General features: G+C 42.4%; 1 protein-coding gene across 10 annotated transcripts in view; it reads right to left on the bottom strand.

The window, feature by feature from the left end:
* Positions 1 to 16,572, bottom strand: part of KTN1 (kinectin 1) — a 111,799-nt gene that overhangs the window by 2,718 nt on the left and 92,509 nt on the right. For 3 of the 10 annotated variants that reach the window (XM_073350028.1, XM_073350030.1, XM_073350027.1), the window contains 10 exons: positions 15,867 to 15,953; positions 13,932 to 14,021; positions 12,548 to 12,628; positions 11,194 to 11,283; positions 11,019 to 11,111; positions 9,552 to 9,623; positions 8,940 to 9,023; positions 8,656 to 8,739; positions 6,545 to 6,628; positions 3,770 to 3,862 (listed from right to left, as the gene is read on the bottom strand). In XM_073350028.1, the coding sequence (XP_073206129.1) occupies positions 3,770 to 3,862; positions 6,545 to 6,628; positions 8,656 to 8,739; positions 8,940 to 9,023; positions 9,552 to 9,623; positions 11,019 to 11,111; positions 11,194 to 11,283; positions 12,548 to 12,628; positions 13,932 to 14,021; positions 15,867 to 15,953 (858 nt within the window). The remainder of the gene's footprint in view (positions 1 to 3,769; positions 3,863 to 6,544; positions 6,629 to 8,655; positions 8,740 to 8,939; positions 9,024 to 9,551; positions 9,624 to 11,018; positions 11,112 to 11,193; positions 11,284 to 12,547; positions 12,629 to 13,931; positions 14,022 to 15,866; positions 15,954 to 16,572) is intronic. The other 7 variants (XM_073350036.1, XM_073350033.1, XM_073350035.1 and 4 more) reach the window with 4 other exon arrangements.

Genomic DNA, 16,572 nt, shown 5'->3' on the forward strand with positions numbered 1-16,572 from the left:
TAGTCCCAAGAGCAGAAAGCTGGCCTATTATTAGCCTCTCAGATTAGTCACTGATGGAAGAGAGAGCACTCCGATTCTGGCTCTGAAAGCCTGCTGGCTAGCTGCTCTCACACTCCTTCTGCCTCCATGGGTGGTTTCTTACTCCAGCCCTGGGTAGAATCTATGGACTGACTTTGATTCCATTTGGTTTACTTCTCTGCACTCACCACATTTTAAAATAATTGGATATAAAGTGAATAAGGTTCTCAGACAGCTGGAAGAGAGGACTATAAAATCTAGCAAGATCGAGAAAGAGGTCACTCTCCTGATGCACTCAAAATAGAGTCCGCACTACTTATTTATCCAAAATTCATATTTTGCATAAATAGATTACATGCCCTTGGTTTTTGAACTTCACTATCCATTTATCCTGGATTCCAGAAGACAAACTTGCTCAGGCAAAACTAGAACCAAACACGATATAAACCCCTATTTAGACTGCAAATATTTATTCCTTTCACCAGACGATTCCACATAAGCCCATCATACAAAAAACTTGAGATGTTACTATTTTCACTCAGCTCAGTAAACTCTGGAAGACGCTGGAGGAGCTTTCATTTGCAAGTATCCACAAGTTAAAAAAACCTGACCTCAGTGAATGAAATTATTCTAATCCTCAGCTGGAACAGAGAAAGGCACTTTGAGTGAAATTTTCAAAAGTGTTCAGCATTCGCTTAACTCTGCTCTGACCAAATCATTAGCAATTTTGCCATTGACTTCAGTGGGGACAGAGTTAGACCAATGCTTAGTACTTCTGAAAAACCCACCATAATAGTTATGGAAAAATTACAATTACAGATTCAGACAGAACCACTTTTAGAGGTGTTGAATATTAAGATGTGGTTTCCAAGAGATCCTCATCCTATGGTATCAGAACTAGTTCAACCACCACTAGATAATCTACTGAAGAGCAAGGTTTTTGTAAAAATCACATCTTAAAATATACAGCTTTAGTAAATGGTTTGTCCAAAACATAAGTCATCTTAAAAGGCGGAAAGTGATCACGGGAAAAAAAAAATACGTATCCCATTGGGCTAAGATTATGGCTGGATGCATCAAAAATCAGCGAAGGACACTAAAATCAAGCCTCCCAGCACTGTCTTGGTGTCCCAGCTAGTCTAAGACACGTAGGTTGGTAAGAATGTGTGAGGGCTACGTTTGCACAGTAAGATCTGCAAACATGTTTCTCTACTGTAAAAATAACTGGGAATCTATATTAAATAAAGTAGCCACTATAAGGGATCAGACAATTAAAATCTATGTATGTTGAACCTCAGCATTATCTCAAGTGTTTAACATGGATAAATAAGTATGATTGCAAGTTTGACTTTAAGTCTAGCAAATTAATGAGCCACAGAATTAACTGACAGCTGCATACGAGAGCACAACATATGGATTACACAATAATGAACAACTGGGACTACTCCTCTCTTATGGTAATAGGTAAATGCTGTTTTTAATTGGCTCTTACACCTCTTCTCCTCCAGTGGAGAGCTCTTCTCTCTCACTCTTATTCTGTCTGCTTCTCTTCCTTTCATATTCATTGTATAATTTAGTTTCACTAAGAGGGACCAGCTATAACTCTTGTATTATTCAGACCTCTTGGGACCAAATCCCAGCTCCCCCACTTAGACTTGGGCTCAACCCAACACTGCCACAGTTACAATTTCAGGGTTGCAATACTCTTGCTGCTATGCCCTCCCGCCACTCAATTCTCCACCACCAGGAAGAAAAGATTCTGACTGGCGCATCCACCATCATTCTCTCCTCCGCAGCTGGTGAAGAGGGGGGAATCCGTGCTGACCACTCCCTCGCTGCAAGCTTCCCATAGCCTGCCACCACCAACTCCCCTGCACTCAGCTCTCCCTGGAGGGGAGGAAGCAGTATTTGACCCTTGTACACTCTCTAAAAAGCCCTCCGATAAAAAGATGTTGGAAAAGGAGCCACAGAAAACTCCCATCCTACGTGTGTCTGCAGCTCTCATCTTCCTGTCCAGGCAGACAGCAAGCCCAGTGCTTACTTTCCGTCACAGACTACACAGGACACTTCAAGTAGTTGGCGCTGAGGTAGGGTTTTAGGTTAGGATTCAGAGATTAGAAATGGGTAAGACTGCAACTGTGCTTTCAAATCAGTGTATTCACTAGGTAAGAAAGTGTCCAGATGTCTGTGCACTATTAGAACTCACACAGGTCCTATCTGTGAATTCAGACCTGGCATGGCCCTAGTGCTCAGGGATGGCTTCAAAGATGCCTCAAAGTGAGCCATGTGTTACAACAATGAAGCAATGAGTTTAAATGTGCAATGGTTCCGGTGTAGTTTCCTTTTTAGTTAAGTAACCATAATTCAGAACTTGCAGAGCAAAGACGATCCTGCCTCAGTGGAACTGGCAGTTATGGCCTCTGCGTGGAACATGACAATCTCCTGACTTGTTTGCTTGACATCTCTGTATGTTTGCAAACTCTCTGTATCACAAGGGAACTTCCCAGTCCTGAACCTTAAATAGCTTCATGGGACCGGATGTGTCTTTGGCTGCAGGCTCTGTAGCTTGTGATGCAAGAGCCAAGCAGTGTCAATGACTGATTGCTTTCTACTCTGGCATTCATTGCATCGAATAACTGCAGAGCAAGGATTCTTCTCTAGTGCTCTGTAGAGAACTCTGCTCCATGAGGTTTCTGAACTCACTTTTACCTTCAGTAGCAAAATGGAGTCAACTGAAATTGCTTCTCCCATCAACATCTGCAGCTCCCTCCCTCCAAGTATGACATTTCTTCCACCCTTCGACATAATGTAGCTACTGAGAAGTCTGAAGTCCCCTGACATGGTTAAGCTCTTTAGCCCAATTTGCATGCACAACCATGGTACATTTGGGCTCACGTTAGGCATCCAAGATGTTTAGCCAAGTCAGGCCTTCACAGACATTCACAGCTTGATGTTGGTTGTCCAACTCTGTAGCCAACAAAGTATTTCAGCTGTAACCTTTCAATGTACTGCTATCGCAGACGAGAATCGCAAAATGGACCCACGCTCCAGAAAGCCACCACACTGCAGGCAAAGGGATTCTCAGGATCACTGCTTACTGAAATGCAGACCAACGAGATTCTGCTGCCACACTGGACCAGGGTCATCATGCTCCCAGTGGCACGGCATTGGCTAAAGAGGGACTAAGACACTTTCAGTGGGCTGATGCGCTCTTCCCCATGGTTCATATGGCTCTGACTGAAGGGGTTAAGCATGCGTGTTGCAATACTGAGGCAGGACAAGGTGCCAGTCTCCATGTGGAATTACATGCTTCAGAGTGCCATCAAATGCTGAATGTTTGAAGCTTATGTAGTTACAGGAAGATCATTTTTAAGTGTTCGTTAATGAGGGAGAAGCGCTGTTAAAACTCTTCCCCCCTGCCTGCACCCGAAGAACCAAGCCAATTTTATTTCCATTTTGAAAACCCTGGCTCATAAGTCAACCCTCCAGCCCCACCCCCAAAAGGTGAACTTGAAAGATAAGGGGGTCATGGTGCAAATACCAGCCGAGCCCAAGTGTAAACACCCTTGTGATCCTGAGCATTGAGAGGACACAGCTCAAGGAGGAAGCACTTCTGACATTTTTCTATGCTAGGAAAATCTCCTGACCCAATTTCAGGGCCAGTGGACTATTGTATGTTCTGCAGCTACAGCTCATTTCTCAGAGTTAACACTTTGCATAAGCCTTGAATTGGCCCTGGAGACAGACTCACTGGCTCTGAGGAACCATCGCTGTTCTCAATAACGTTGGCATCCCCGGCAGCTTTTCCTATTTCTCTCTCAAGAGATGCCAGTGACTCTTGGGCCTGTAGGGAAAAACAGAGGCAGCAATTAAAGGATGGAAAGCAAACCGCCTGTTTAACTCCTAATGTTAGACACACAGGAAATAAGTGTTCTGGAGAAAATCTGTTTTATGCCATGTTCGCTCAGGGGACCACGCCATTCACTGAGATTGATGCGTCTTCTTACAATCAGGTATTTTGCATGTCAGGCTGGCTACATGTGAAAGTTATGCTAGTGGGCAATTGTGTCAAGCTTAGGAAAAAAGTTGAACAACAGATAGTCTTTCACATTAAACTAACTTGAATAAGCATCGGAAACCCAATTCATGTATCTGCCATTTATGCAGAATACAATAAAAATCCTCTAGGATGGCATGGCTTTATTGCCATTACTGTGGGAATTAACCACCGCAGTCAGACCATACATTATGGTTACCGCGCCATCACTTGTTTTGGTATTCTTGCATCTTAGAAAGTGTTAAATAAGGCCACTGATATCTTTTTAACGTATCCCTGCACCCAGAAAGCAGAGCTGCTGTAGTCTTTTGCCCCTCTCTCCTATTGCAATGTCCACCCTACCAACAACGCTGGCTTGCAGACCTACCTCTACTAAAGACATCTTCATCTGTCCAAACTAAAAGCCTGGTGTGTCTGATATCTCCTCGTGGATATCTGGCCATTAGCTGAAGCTCAGAGCTTTCAGTCTTCCCCACCAAGGCCTCCCTGCTTTCTCCTCTCAATCACTGGAACACCACCACCATCCTCCCTGTCACTCAGACTCACAACCTGGATGTCATCTTCAACTAGGACCTCCAAGTTCTCCTATCCTGGCAAGGTCTAAATCTTGCCGATTTTTTCTGCATAACGTCACTAAGATAACGGCCTTTCCTGTCTATCCACTCAGCAAAAACTACCATCCAGACTCTCATCTCGATTACCGCAACATGCTTCTCTGCGACCTTGACAAACGCAGTCCATTCTGAATGCTGCTGCAAAGATCATTTTCCTAGCCAGTCATTTTGACCATATGACCCCTCTCTTTGCACCCCTCCACTGGTTCTACCTTCTCTATCACAGCAAATCTAAGCTACTCGTCTTCATTTTCAAGGCCTATCATTCACTATCAAGATGTTGACCCCAGCCTCCATCACCCACTTGTTAAATTTACAAACAAGCACCTTTGTGCTTTCGCCCACACTGCTCCTTACTCTTAGGAGAAGCTTCCCCATAAACCATCTGCAAAGCTACCTCATCAGGGTCTTTCAAACCCTCCTTAGAACTCACTTTTTCCATGATGCCTACAAAAAACCTAACCGTTCGGCTCTGGTGCCGAAACCACTGCCGTCCATGCTCACCTACACAGTCTCATTGATACCTTGAACTCTCCCATCTGTCTGTGCCCACCTATTGTCTCGTCTGAAATTGTAAGCTCTTTGGGGCAGGGACCATCTTTGTTCTGTTGGTACAGTACTTAACACAGAGGGATCCTGGTGCAAGGCTAGCGCTCCTACGGCTACAGTAATCCAAATCATCATCTACAACCCTCAGAGTAGCGGTAGAGAGAACACACACACACCTTTAAATGTTACCGATAAGAGCTGTTCTTTACATCAGGATGTCAGTGGAACACACTGAAGTGTCATATGAAACTTCCCAGGATTAAAAGACTGGCCTTACAACTGGAAAAGCTTCTTCAGCAGAACAAGAAGAGCAAAAGTGTTATATCCGTGTGGGCTTGGGAAATAAGGGCTAGAACCTGCCCTATGCTAGTATACTCTTGCTGTTGCACTTCTCCCACAGCATAGAAGGGCATTAAAGCTGCCCTAAATGAGAAGCTAAACGTTCCCTTGGCATGGAAGAGTGACACAACCGGCCTCATGCACCCCCATCTCATCCTCCAAGCTGAACAGGAGCGACAGTGGGGCGGTTGGAGGGCACTGCGCTCCAGTAATCCCAGGCCTTTGCAACAACCTCTGTGGAGAAGTTATACACCAACACAATCTAAAGCAAACAACCAGCCAGCCCCAGGACTGAGAGTGACAGAAAGGTGGCATAAAGTGCACCAAGCGAAGCTTCTCCAAATCCAAGTATTGATCCCCTCGATGTGAGATCAATTTATATATTGATTAGCAACACCTGCGTTTCTCACCCATCTTAGGTTATCCCCACTGCAAAACACATGTTGCAACAATTGCTGGTAAAGAATCACTGATCTCATGCAGATATTTTTGTTTTCTACATCTTGTAATATTATAGGGTCTATTCCAGTGATACACGCTGTATATGCATGCCTGTTTAACTCACTACTGCAAATGCTTACTGTTAAGTGCATATCTATTACATTTACATCAGCATGAACTCTAACGAACAGAACACAGTTTGAAGCAGAGCAATCACTGGCTATACAGTTTTTCAGTAGTTTCCTTCTGACCCTGTTCTATTCTCAAGTAAGCAGATATGTATCTTAGTCAAATAGTGCGTCCGCTCTCCAACGCCATATACAGTACCGCTGTCTGGAAATCAGAATTTGGGCCCTAGAATTTACAATCCCACTCCACAAACATTCAGTTCAAAATTTTATAGTCAGCTTGTATTTTAGCACAACAGAACTACAGATGTTATTAGTGCCTGGTTAAAAAAAAAAAGAAAAAAAAAGTCAAGCTTTTATAATACCTTAATCTGCATCTATTAAATAGCTCCCCTTACCTTAGGCAAGTCGCCAGCTACTTTCTGCCTCTCACTTTGATCAATTTTAAGTTTTGCTAGCGTATCATTTAACTGTGTTTTCAGCTGTAAAATAGAAAAAAAGAGTGAGGCTCTTTTTTAATTAGTATCCTTCTTGGATTAATCCAGTGCATCGTTGATTGCAGAAGGGAAAAAAAATGACTAACAATTACTGCACACAGGGGATTAGTCAACATGTGTTACAAGATTTACAAGGAGAGCCAAGGAAGAGATTGAATCTGTAAAGTTAAATGCAAGCAACACACGCTACAGACTACAGAGACGGGGTTAGAGTCGGTGTGACAACTGCCCATGGTTTCAACTTTAAGCGACACTGCCAGTAAGAAAAGTTCATACCAAAAAAGGCTGATGTTTGACTTAGTTCACAGCAAACATCCAGAGTTGAGGAGATTGCCACAATATATTACTAGCTCAGAGCAAACCGTCGCCTCTCTACTAAAATAGGCTGTGCAATATACTGCAGATTGTGTATGTCAGGTTACAGGCATGTTCGCTCACTCTTCCTGGGAACTAGCAGGGGATTACAAAGAACAGTAAGGGTCCTCCAAATGCAGAATTCTTGTGAATTTCACCGTCTCTTCCTCAAACTCATCTGCTGCAAACCCATCCAAACAGGAGAATATTCCTGTACATTTTGTACGCGAGAAGTACAGTCCGTTTGCTACCTCATTGCACGTGAACATGCAGCAGGGAGAGTGACGGGATGATAACGCCCCCTACAGACTTCACCAAGACAGCAGCTTTGGTCTGTAGTAGTTTGGCTACCTTGCTAAGAAGCTGGGATTTTTAAATGGTCGCAGCTGTAGACCAAGGGGTGAACTTTGCCGGCGATATTCAAACGGTCAGACAGGCAGAACCGTGACTGTGAATCCCGCAGTGTTTATAACAGCCCTGTTAAGATGTGCATTTCTTTAAGCAAAGGCAATGTTCACTTTTTAAGGTCTGTTTCCTTCGGACATTAGGCAGTTTGCACAGTAATAAAGTAAATTTTTGCTCTCCAGGGAGGAGGTTGCAGTTGTCAATGTGGTTCTTACAAGCCAGGATTGGAAGGTAAACCCAAACAGAGAGGGCACTACACATGTAAAACCAGGTAATCAGAAACCTCCCAGAGTATTCAGAGTGGTGACACCAGCATGGGGAGGTAACAGCTGAGAGCTGGAAGAGTGTCTGCATGCTACCAACAGCCTCACTTCGCTTCTAGAACTACTTATCTCAAGAAGTTTAAAAAACCCAAACCTAAAGAAGGCTTAACCCAGACCAGTTTTGCATCTGTTAAGGCTGGTCAGCATGATACTGCAATCCAGCTTGGGGAAATTAATGCTGGGTTTACCATCCTAGCTAACACTCAAAACGGGCATGGAGACTAGGAGCGGGGAGGTATCGGAGTTAGATTAACCTTCACACTGGAAAATATGTATATGGAGCAGCAGGCCAGACCTGGGTTCATCCAGCTCCACTTTGAAAAACCTACCAGTGGCAGCATTAGTTATCTGTCCGTGTTCAAAATCAAAATGCAGCCTGGTACACATTTATATGCCAGTACCCACTCAGCTATTTCAGAGCAACAATAAGTGACTGAGCAATAGGAACAAACCAGAGAAGTTTGGGCCGATTTGTGTATGCACAGAGTTCTTCCCTCTGTACTTTCACAACTCAAATTATGGTGGGTGCTCCGTATTCTTCTCCTTCGTGTTTATGTGTAGTGTTTGTGTTCTAGATATCTTTGGAAGAAAGCCCAAGGTGGTTTTCTATGTTAAGTTGATTGGCGCACACACGTTTTTGGTAATTCAAAAGTCTCCTACATGCAGCTACACTTGTTTGTCTAAATTACATGAAACACCGATCCTGAAAAAGCTCACTGAAGTATGAAAATCTTAAGGCTTAAGACTTTTCTAAAGAACCAGTCATGCTATAGTTAGGAGCAGAGAAAGACAAACTGTAAAAGTCATACTACAAAAATGATATTGCAATGGACAAAAACACCAAGCTGAAGAGGTTAGCAGACAGACAGGATTTGGAATGGTTTCTCCATATAAGCATAATTTGAGCCCACTGGAGAACACGTTTCTTACCAAATTTAACTCTTCATTTTGTCTTACTGCTTCAGAATATGAATCATCAAGTTTTTTCTGCAATTCAGTCAACAGATCTTTGAGCTGAAATGAAGTTTAGAGTTTTTAGGATTTGTCTCCTTAGGATGCCTGTTTGTCTTCTGCTCCGTTATTAATGTGTCCATCTACCCAAAAGTCACAAGCACCATGTCCTCAACTCTGATAGTTAAGGGTTCTATCATTATGCCAATTGACTTATTACCACAGAAAAGAAAAAGGAATGTTGTTTTCTCAGTTATGTTTACCTCTCTGACTTCTGAAACGTAAGTGGATCGCTCTATTTCTGCCTTTTCTAGTTCGCTTTCCAAATGTTCTCTCTCTTTTTTAAGCTAGAAACAGAAAAACAGAGTTAACATAGTTTCTGATGGTTTCCTTTCATTGTTATTGTTTTCGTAAACATTACTGTTGAATATAAAATAATTATTTATCTTCTCAAACCTTGCAGCTGGCACAGGTTGGCCATTTAAATTCAGATTTATTTGAACTTTGAACACAAACCTTCTAAAAAGTGTTTGCCTGGAGTTCGGCTCTCAAGACTAGAGTTAGGAGACTCCATAGGAGGCCTCATTTCCACAAGTGGTGAGCATCCATTGGCTCCCACTAACTTGAACACTTAGGGAAATCCAGCCATTTATGGAGGCGCCTAAACCTAGCCTTAGGAGCCAGACTTCAGGCACCCACTTTTTCAAGATCTTCACCACAAGGTTTTTAGAGTTGAATCTGCAATGCAGCTTAATCAGCAATACAAATCTGCTCTACTTGCATGAAACAGTTCCCAAAAAGGTTTCAAATGTAAGTAGTGACTTAAGATGTTATTGAATGGAAAGCTTCAAAAGGGATGAAATATTTAAACGTACAGTTTCAGCTTCTTTGATTTCTTCCTTTAATCTCTCTATTTCGTGCTCCAATGAACCAACTGAAGAGCGCATCTGCAGTTTTCAATACAGATGAATACACAATTTAAAGGTTACCATAGATCTATCGGAGCCACAGTAATTCGTTTAAAAACAGAATCTTGGTGCAGTAAACATTTTGTAAAACCGTCCAAGTCTTGGGTATGTTAAGGGGCCTCCCCTCCCACTCTCTCACATACCGACCGCCCCACCCTCCCTATCACAATACAAGAAATCCTCTGTCTGAGATATTTCGATCCCAAACAAAGGACTCATTAGACAAGTGCTAAACCAGCCCTCTATTATTCATACTAAGGCAAATGTCCTTCATGTTTGCTTGATAGGGAAGATGGTGTCCATTCATAAACTATTGATAGCTAAACCCAGCAGATTTCGCTATATTAAAAATCTGTATTATGACAGCAGATGGTAGTGCATCTATAGTTAAAGACATGTCAGCCTGTTACAAATCTCTTAACCAAGAGGTTTATAATTCAGCTATACACATTTGCTTCAGGTTGATACCCTGGGTTTCAAATTCTCAGCCTAGAAGTAGTTTAGAAAGAATTTTTTTGAAAAATTGGTTTGACCTGTTTTAATTCTGGGCTAGGGAAGGAAGCGGATAAGAGTTACAAGCCTCCTTTCTGCTGCTCATGCTATAAAGGGATCCTTTTTGAAAGGAAGGAAGCTTGCAGCTGATTTTTCAGTCCTGTTTTAACAGCTTCAGAGAAATGGTTATGAATCAACTGTAGCTAACCTTTGACACAACCACCCGGCTCTGTATGCACTGATGGATCACTGTATGCATAATCCGAATTGACAGTGTGAAAACGGAAGACTGAAAAGTGTGGACAGTGATTTACTGGGGCAGAAGAATTCAGAGCCTAGGGCATGTCAGTGGGACACTTGGAGTTCGTTAGATACAGCATTCTCAACTTCCTGTCCTATCTGCTATGCCAGGTTTCTGTACACTGTTGAACAGCGGCCACCACAGAAATAGCTGCATCGCAGCAGCAGTGGAAAAAGGGAGTTCACTACAGTTGTACATGGACTTCGTAAAATAATTTGAGTTCCTTTGGGATAAAAGACAACAATATTTATTTTCTTTGTTTGTTCTTACTACTGTAAGGAACTGCCCCATAAATCTAAGGCACTTTGTAATGCCTTAAGTGTGTAGAGGTCTCTCTCCAAAGCAAGGATGATCTTACACACAGCATCACAACGCGTCAAGGCAAGCCCTTGACGTTACAGTGAGAGATGCTGGGTATTTTACTACATTGATTACCGATTGATTTAATGTTGCATATAAACAGCGGTTAGGAAGCCACCTAACAAATGAGGTTTGCAAAATATTCTAGTGTTAGTCTGAACCACGCACAAAATACCCAGAAGAAATGAAAAAAGGCTCAGGAGACAGATCTTTATAAATACCTGTCTAAGTTCCTTCTGCGACTCTTCAATTTTTATTTTCCAGTTGCTCTCCTCCTCTTCCACACTCCTCTGTAGTCTTTGTAAAATCCCCTCCTAACACAGAATTTTAGTTAATTTCATGATAGGAAGACTGACAGTTTGCGTGTCATTGGGTGGAAGTGACATGGCTCCCTACCGTCTCTGCAAGGACTGCCTTGTACTTCTCACACTCCAGCTGTAACATTATATGCATTTCCTCAGCCTCCTTCAGCTTCTGCTCCACAGCCTATGGGGTGGGGTGGAGGGGTGGAGAGAAATCCCACAGATTTTACATCAGTTGACACAGATTTATGTTCTATGATTAATCATCTTAATGTAACTATCAAGCCCTGTGTTATACACATTTGCAGGACTTTATTCCGCAACAGCATGGAAAGGAAAACCTTCAAATGACATCAGGTACAACATTCAACTAAGGTTCTTCCTATGGGACTTTAACCTTTGTAATGATAAATGATTGTGGTGCTATTGAAAACAAGAGGTCAGCCTCACGTGCTCAAACAGTTCAGATCTAATGGAAGGGTTTTTAATCCACCCTGGAGTCTGGAAATGCTGTGCCAGGCATAAGAACAAATACTGGTTTTAGCAGCATGCAACTGCATGCTGCATAAAGTGTTCCATTACACTGGGTTATAATGAAGTGTTTTGTAGATGTCTGACTTAAGTTAATCAAGAGCTATAAACGTGACCAGTTTTCGGACGAGTAACAGCTGGTGCTGTATTTCAGCATATAACCGACAGACACTCAATGCTTAGTAATGTCATGACACCGCAGGAGCAGTGGAGAGGGGAGGGGAAGTTTAACTGGAAGCCATTAAAGAATGGTTAAACCTGCTTTTCAGTAAATGTGACCCTCCAAGGCTTGCTGTCCACACAGATTCCACATGTCCCATATGTGAAATCAGATTCTTTTGGCCAGCAGTGTCCACTGGGGCCGCACCTACACCCTAGATCTTCTCACACACCCCCACGCCAGGGCATAAAGGACCCAATTGTCACTCAACTCATTCATCTATACGGGGTCCAGACGACTGCACTAATTAACAGTAGCCCAGAAAAACAGGCGGACACTGCTGGGGTTCACAGGGGGTAAGAAGGAAATGAGGGACAGTAGGGCCCACTCCACCCATCACACATTCAGGTGAGTGGGGTACGAGGAGACCTAGGGTGCAGGTGCAGCCCAAACAGACACCAATGACCAAAAGAATCTCGCACATATACTCCAATAATGGAATCCGCATGGGCAAATTCTCAAAAGACCCACCAGTTCTTTTTACACCATTACATAGTGTCGCTCTCACAATTTCGCAAGATTTTATTTGCCTTTTTAAAAACTGCTCCGATCCCTTCATTATAGATGGTTTGTTAATATCATTATGGATGTCAATTTTTATGCAGCCTGTTATCTGATTTGAACCTCATAAGCAATTCACAAGTTTAAACAGAAGATCTGTGCTACACAAAGGGTAGCATATACTATTTGTACTGACCTTAACCTCCTCTGACCCTGAGGACTCTCGTAAATATTCTCTTGCCATCTTTTCAAACCCATGCATCCATTCACTGTAACTCTGTTAGGAAAAATGTATGCAATTAAAACCATCCACAATTTAAAATCTGGACAGGGAGCTTATTTTAGAAACGTTTCCTACCTGAAATTATGGTGTGGATTTTCAACTCTCAGTGAATGGGAATCTAATGCATACCTCCTATCCGAAGGAGCTGCATAGTCAGTTTTGTGCCCTTAAACAAACCTGACAGAGTCCCAGAGGGAGGGACACTTTTCAAAATGGTAGTTTCCAAAGGGGTAGAGACTAAAAACTTGTGTATTTACGTCATCTGTAGATGCTAGGATGTTAGTTGTTTTTGCAGATACAGACTAACACGGCTACCACTCTGGTACTTGTACATGAAATTGGCTGTTGCCACGTTGGCGCAAAGACCTCGCCAGGAAGGTGGCTATGTAAGAGCATAGGTGCCAACGCCGTTGGTGCTCCGGGGCTGGAACACCCAGTGGAGAAAAACGGTGGGTGCTGGGTACCTCCCCCGCGCCCGCAGCCCCACCAATCAGCACCTCCCCTGCGCCCGCAGCCCCACCAATCAGCACCTCCCCCTCCCTCCCAGGGCCTCCCGCCCACCGCGATCAGTTGTTCAGGGCCTTGTGCACTCAGGGGAGGGTACAGAACGAGGTGGAAAGAGGCAGGGAGCAGGGAGTGGAAGAGGCAGGGTGGCGCTTTGGGGGAAGGGGTGGAGTGTGGTTGGGGCCTAGGGCAAAGCAGGGGTCGAGCACTTTCCAGCACAGTAGAAAGTCAGCCCCTCTCTGTGTTAAGTGTTTATTTTAAATACTCCCAAGATTTTAAAACAAAAAATAGAGCCTCAGGCTTTGTAGCTCAATTCCTCTCCCTCTCAACGCATTGAGGTTGACTCTCAGAATCAAGCACACTACTTTTTCGTACTTTTGAAGACATTCTGGATTCAAACCAGTTTCTTCGCTGGTTATAAAACTACTTTAGAAACAGCCTAAAAAAAGTCGGTTAGTGGAAGATGATGGGAGTGCCCAGCCCAATGTGGGAAGTCAGGCCAGCAACTATTTATATTGTAGCAGAGCCTAAAAAGACTCCAGTCAGATATTGAGGCCCACTGTGCTAGGCAGTAGACAAGTACCGGCCCTAAAAAGTTTGCAATCTTGGCACATGTCAAGACGTAACAGATGGCTGAAACAGATCCTGGGGAGGCAGCATGAGGCAACAGTAATCCAACCTTTTTTTTTTTTGTGCAGAGACTTGCTGTGAGCACACATGTTACCAGCTGGCAGGGTAGATAAAGAGTATGACAGGTTAGATGCAATGGAATACACAGACTAGCTTATCTTACCAAGTTGGAAGGAAGAGACACCTTGGGAAACAGTTTCTGCAGCAATTCTCTAGTTTCCATCTCTGCAGTCTCCAAGTATTGCTGCCTTTCCTGCAGTGAGAGAGAATGGGTCTCATGAAGCAAGTAATCAATTTCATAGACATGGCAATATCCTTTTCTAGGCCTAAAATGGCACATCTAAGCCAGGGCTTCGTTTTAGACTAACGTAGGCTCCATTATTTCAAATATGGCCAATATTTTTCTGAAGCAATTCAGTTTCAGAACTTGGCCTTCACATTGTTTCTTTTTATTTGCATAACATTCTGCTCTGATCTAAAGCATTCCTATGGAATTTTATAGGATCGCTCAGTCACCCTGTCAGAACATGGACTACACTGTACAGAGAAAACGCATCCTCAGATTATGTAGACGCTTCAAATCAGTAATAAAAATTAAGTGATATTTTAATAGTAAAACATTAGAAATTGGAATGTAGAAAGAATCCACATTGGTTTGGATCAACTTTATCTTTTTTTTTTTTTAATCACCCCTAATTTATACTTAAAGACAGAGGAAACCGTGTTAATGCACATGTGAACCAGGTCAAGAAAGTAATGTTATCTTTTCTAGATTTTTATTTTACTATACTTAACAGGTCACTCCTCCCTGCCGCCCTCTCTCTCAGAACCCTGGATGAAATGGAAACTTATTACTAGAGCTGGGTGAGATTCTATACGTTTCCTTTGCCTTTTTTGGGTGTGTTTTACAATTTGTGGCAATATGAGCCCCATGACAAAAACACAGTATTATTTTTGGGCTCCTTAATGTTAAACAGGACCACCTATGAAATGTTTAGTTACCGTATTTGTAATAGATGGGTTTGTATGGACTTTTTGCCAGTCAGTTAACACACTTCTCTTTATTCAGGATGTTTGGATTTATTCTGAAACAAGGAAAGTTGTACCAACTGTGCTCAAGGGAAGCATTCCTCACTAAATACAATTTTTTTTTTTTTAATTTGACATATACATTTCTGAGCCTCCTACTCTGCAGTTACTCAGCTGAAAGTGACATCTGCAGCCTTAGTAATTTGGGATCCAGTGTTAGAGACAGATGGGAGAGACACGAGGCCGTGAAGCTATGCAGTTAAATTTAATGTTAGCTTTCAGCAATATAGGCTTTACCGAAAGAAGCAAATGCCAGTTTCATCAAAAATCTTCAGATTAAGAAAGAGCAATTAAAGGTAGCAAGAAGCAGCTACATAAGCCTATTCCTCAAAATGCTGGGCTGAGCTAAGAACATGCAGCTTTCTTTTAAAACATCTTTGGAGATTCAGACCAATTTCCTCCTTCCTCTGGCTAGCTGACCCTCCCTCCACACCCCCCTTTTGTTGCTGCTATTATTAAAGCAGCAACACTTCTACTGTTTTGACATTTCAGGAATTTCAGTCCAAGTTTCCTTTCAGAACAACCCATTCACAATTCCGTGATTTCACGCTGAACATGTGTTTCAGTGGGAGTTTGAGCTCCCCATGCTTTCAGGAATAAGAATTTCCCACTAAATTGGGGGGCATGATTTTTATCGAGGTTTTTTAAAATAATCCAATCATTCCTATTCATTCAGCAATAAGCTTATTCTGCCTGACCCCAAAGAGAAAGGCCACTGACCACTGAAAGCAGTTCAGAGGTAAGTGATAGGGTCTGCCTTTTGACAGTTCACCACAAGGATAATGATTAACAATTATGCAAACAAAAACAAATCAGCATGCCCACAAATTAAGAAAAATAAAAGTAATTTAAGACGACAGGTAGAAGCAGAGGTGAAAGTATATGAAAGCTCATTCAGAACAGACTATTTAAATTGCAGTAAAAGTTAAATGCTTCAATTGGAATTAAAAAACCAGCTGCAGATTTGTTTCTAGCTTAATGCATTGTTTCTACCAGTTAACATTACAACCTTGGCAGTCTTGTTCACTTTGTCCTGCAGCAATTTTTCAGTTGATGCCAATGCTTCCATTGCTTTCCAGTTTTTCTCCCGAAGGTCCTAATCATTTTTAGAAAGAACGATTTCAGTTCATCCAATATTCAAACTGTGTCTGCTTTTACTTCAGAGGTCTATTTTGCATTACACTCAGTCATTTGCATTTAAATGCTGGTTACTGCAAGATGATTTTGCTGAATAAGATGACGCACACTAGCAAAAACAAGTGTGATGTTTAAGAGTTTGAATGAAGAAAGAAAAACACCAATTTCCCACACATACACCCACCCATGTAGTCAGAATTGTCCCAGTTATTGTACTACAAGCATATTAGTACTGGGCTAACCACCCTGCACTTTGACTGCACTTGTGAGAAGAAAGAGGAAAGTACTCAGAAGTGAGGAACACAGACACCAAACCACAGATTACAAAACAGAGTTTAGGCACGTGGAGCTGCATAATTTAGAATGAATCTAAATACACATGGAAGTGTATATGTTTAAGTCCCAATCCTGCAATAGGATCCCCTCCAGTAGATCCTTGCACCCAAGCATGGGATCAGGGCCTTGATTTGCATTATTATACAAAACTCATCCTCACTATATGGATTAAAAAGAGACCCCAGCTTCATTTTTAACCCACCCCTTTTAATTTGGGAGTTTTGCCAGAGTGATGAGCACAT

The sequence above is a fragment of the Lepidochelys kempii genome, chromosome 6 (genome assembly GCF_965140265.1).
Source record: "Lepidochelys kempii isolate rLepKem1 chromosome 6, rLepKem1.hap2, whole genome shotgun sequence".
Taxonomy (NCBI): Eukaryota; Metazoa; Chordata; order Testudines; family Cheloniidae; genus Lepidochelys; species Lepidochelys kempii.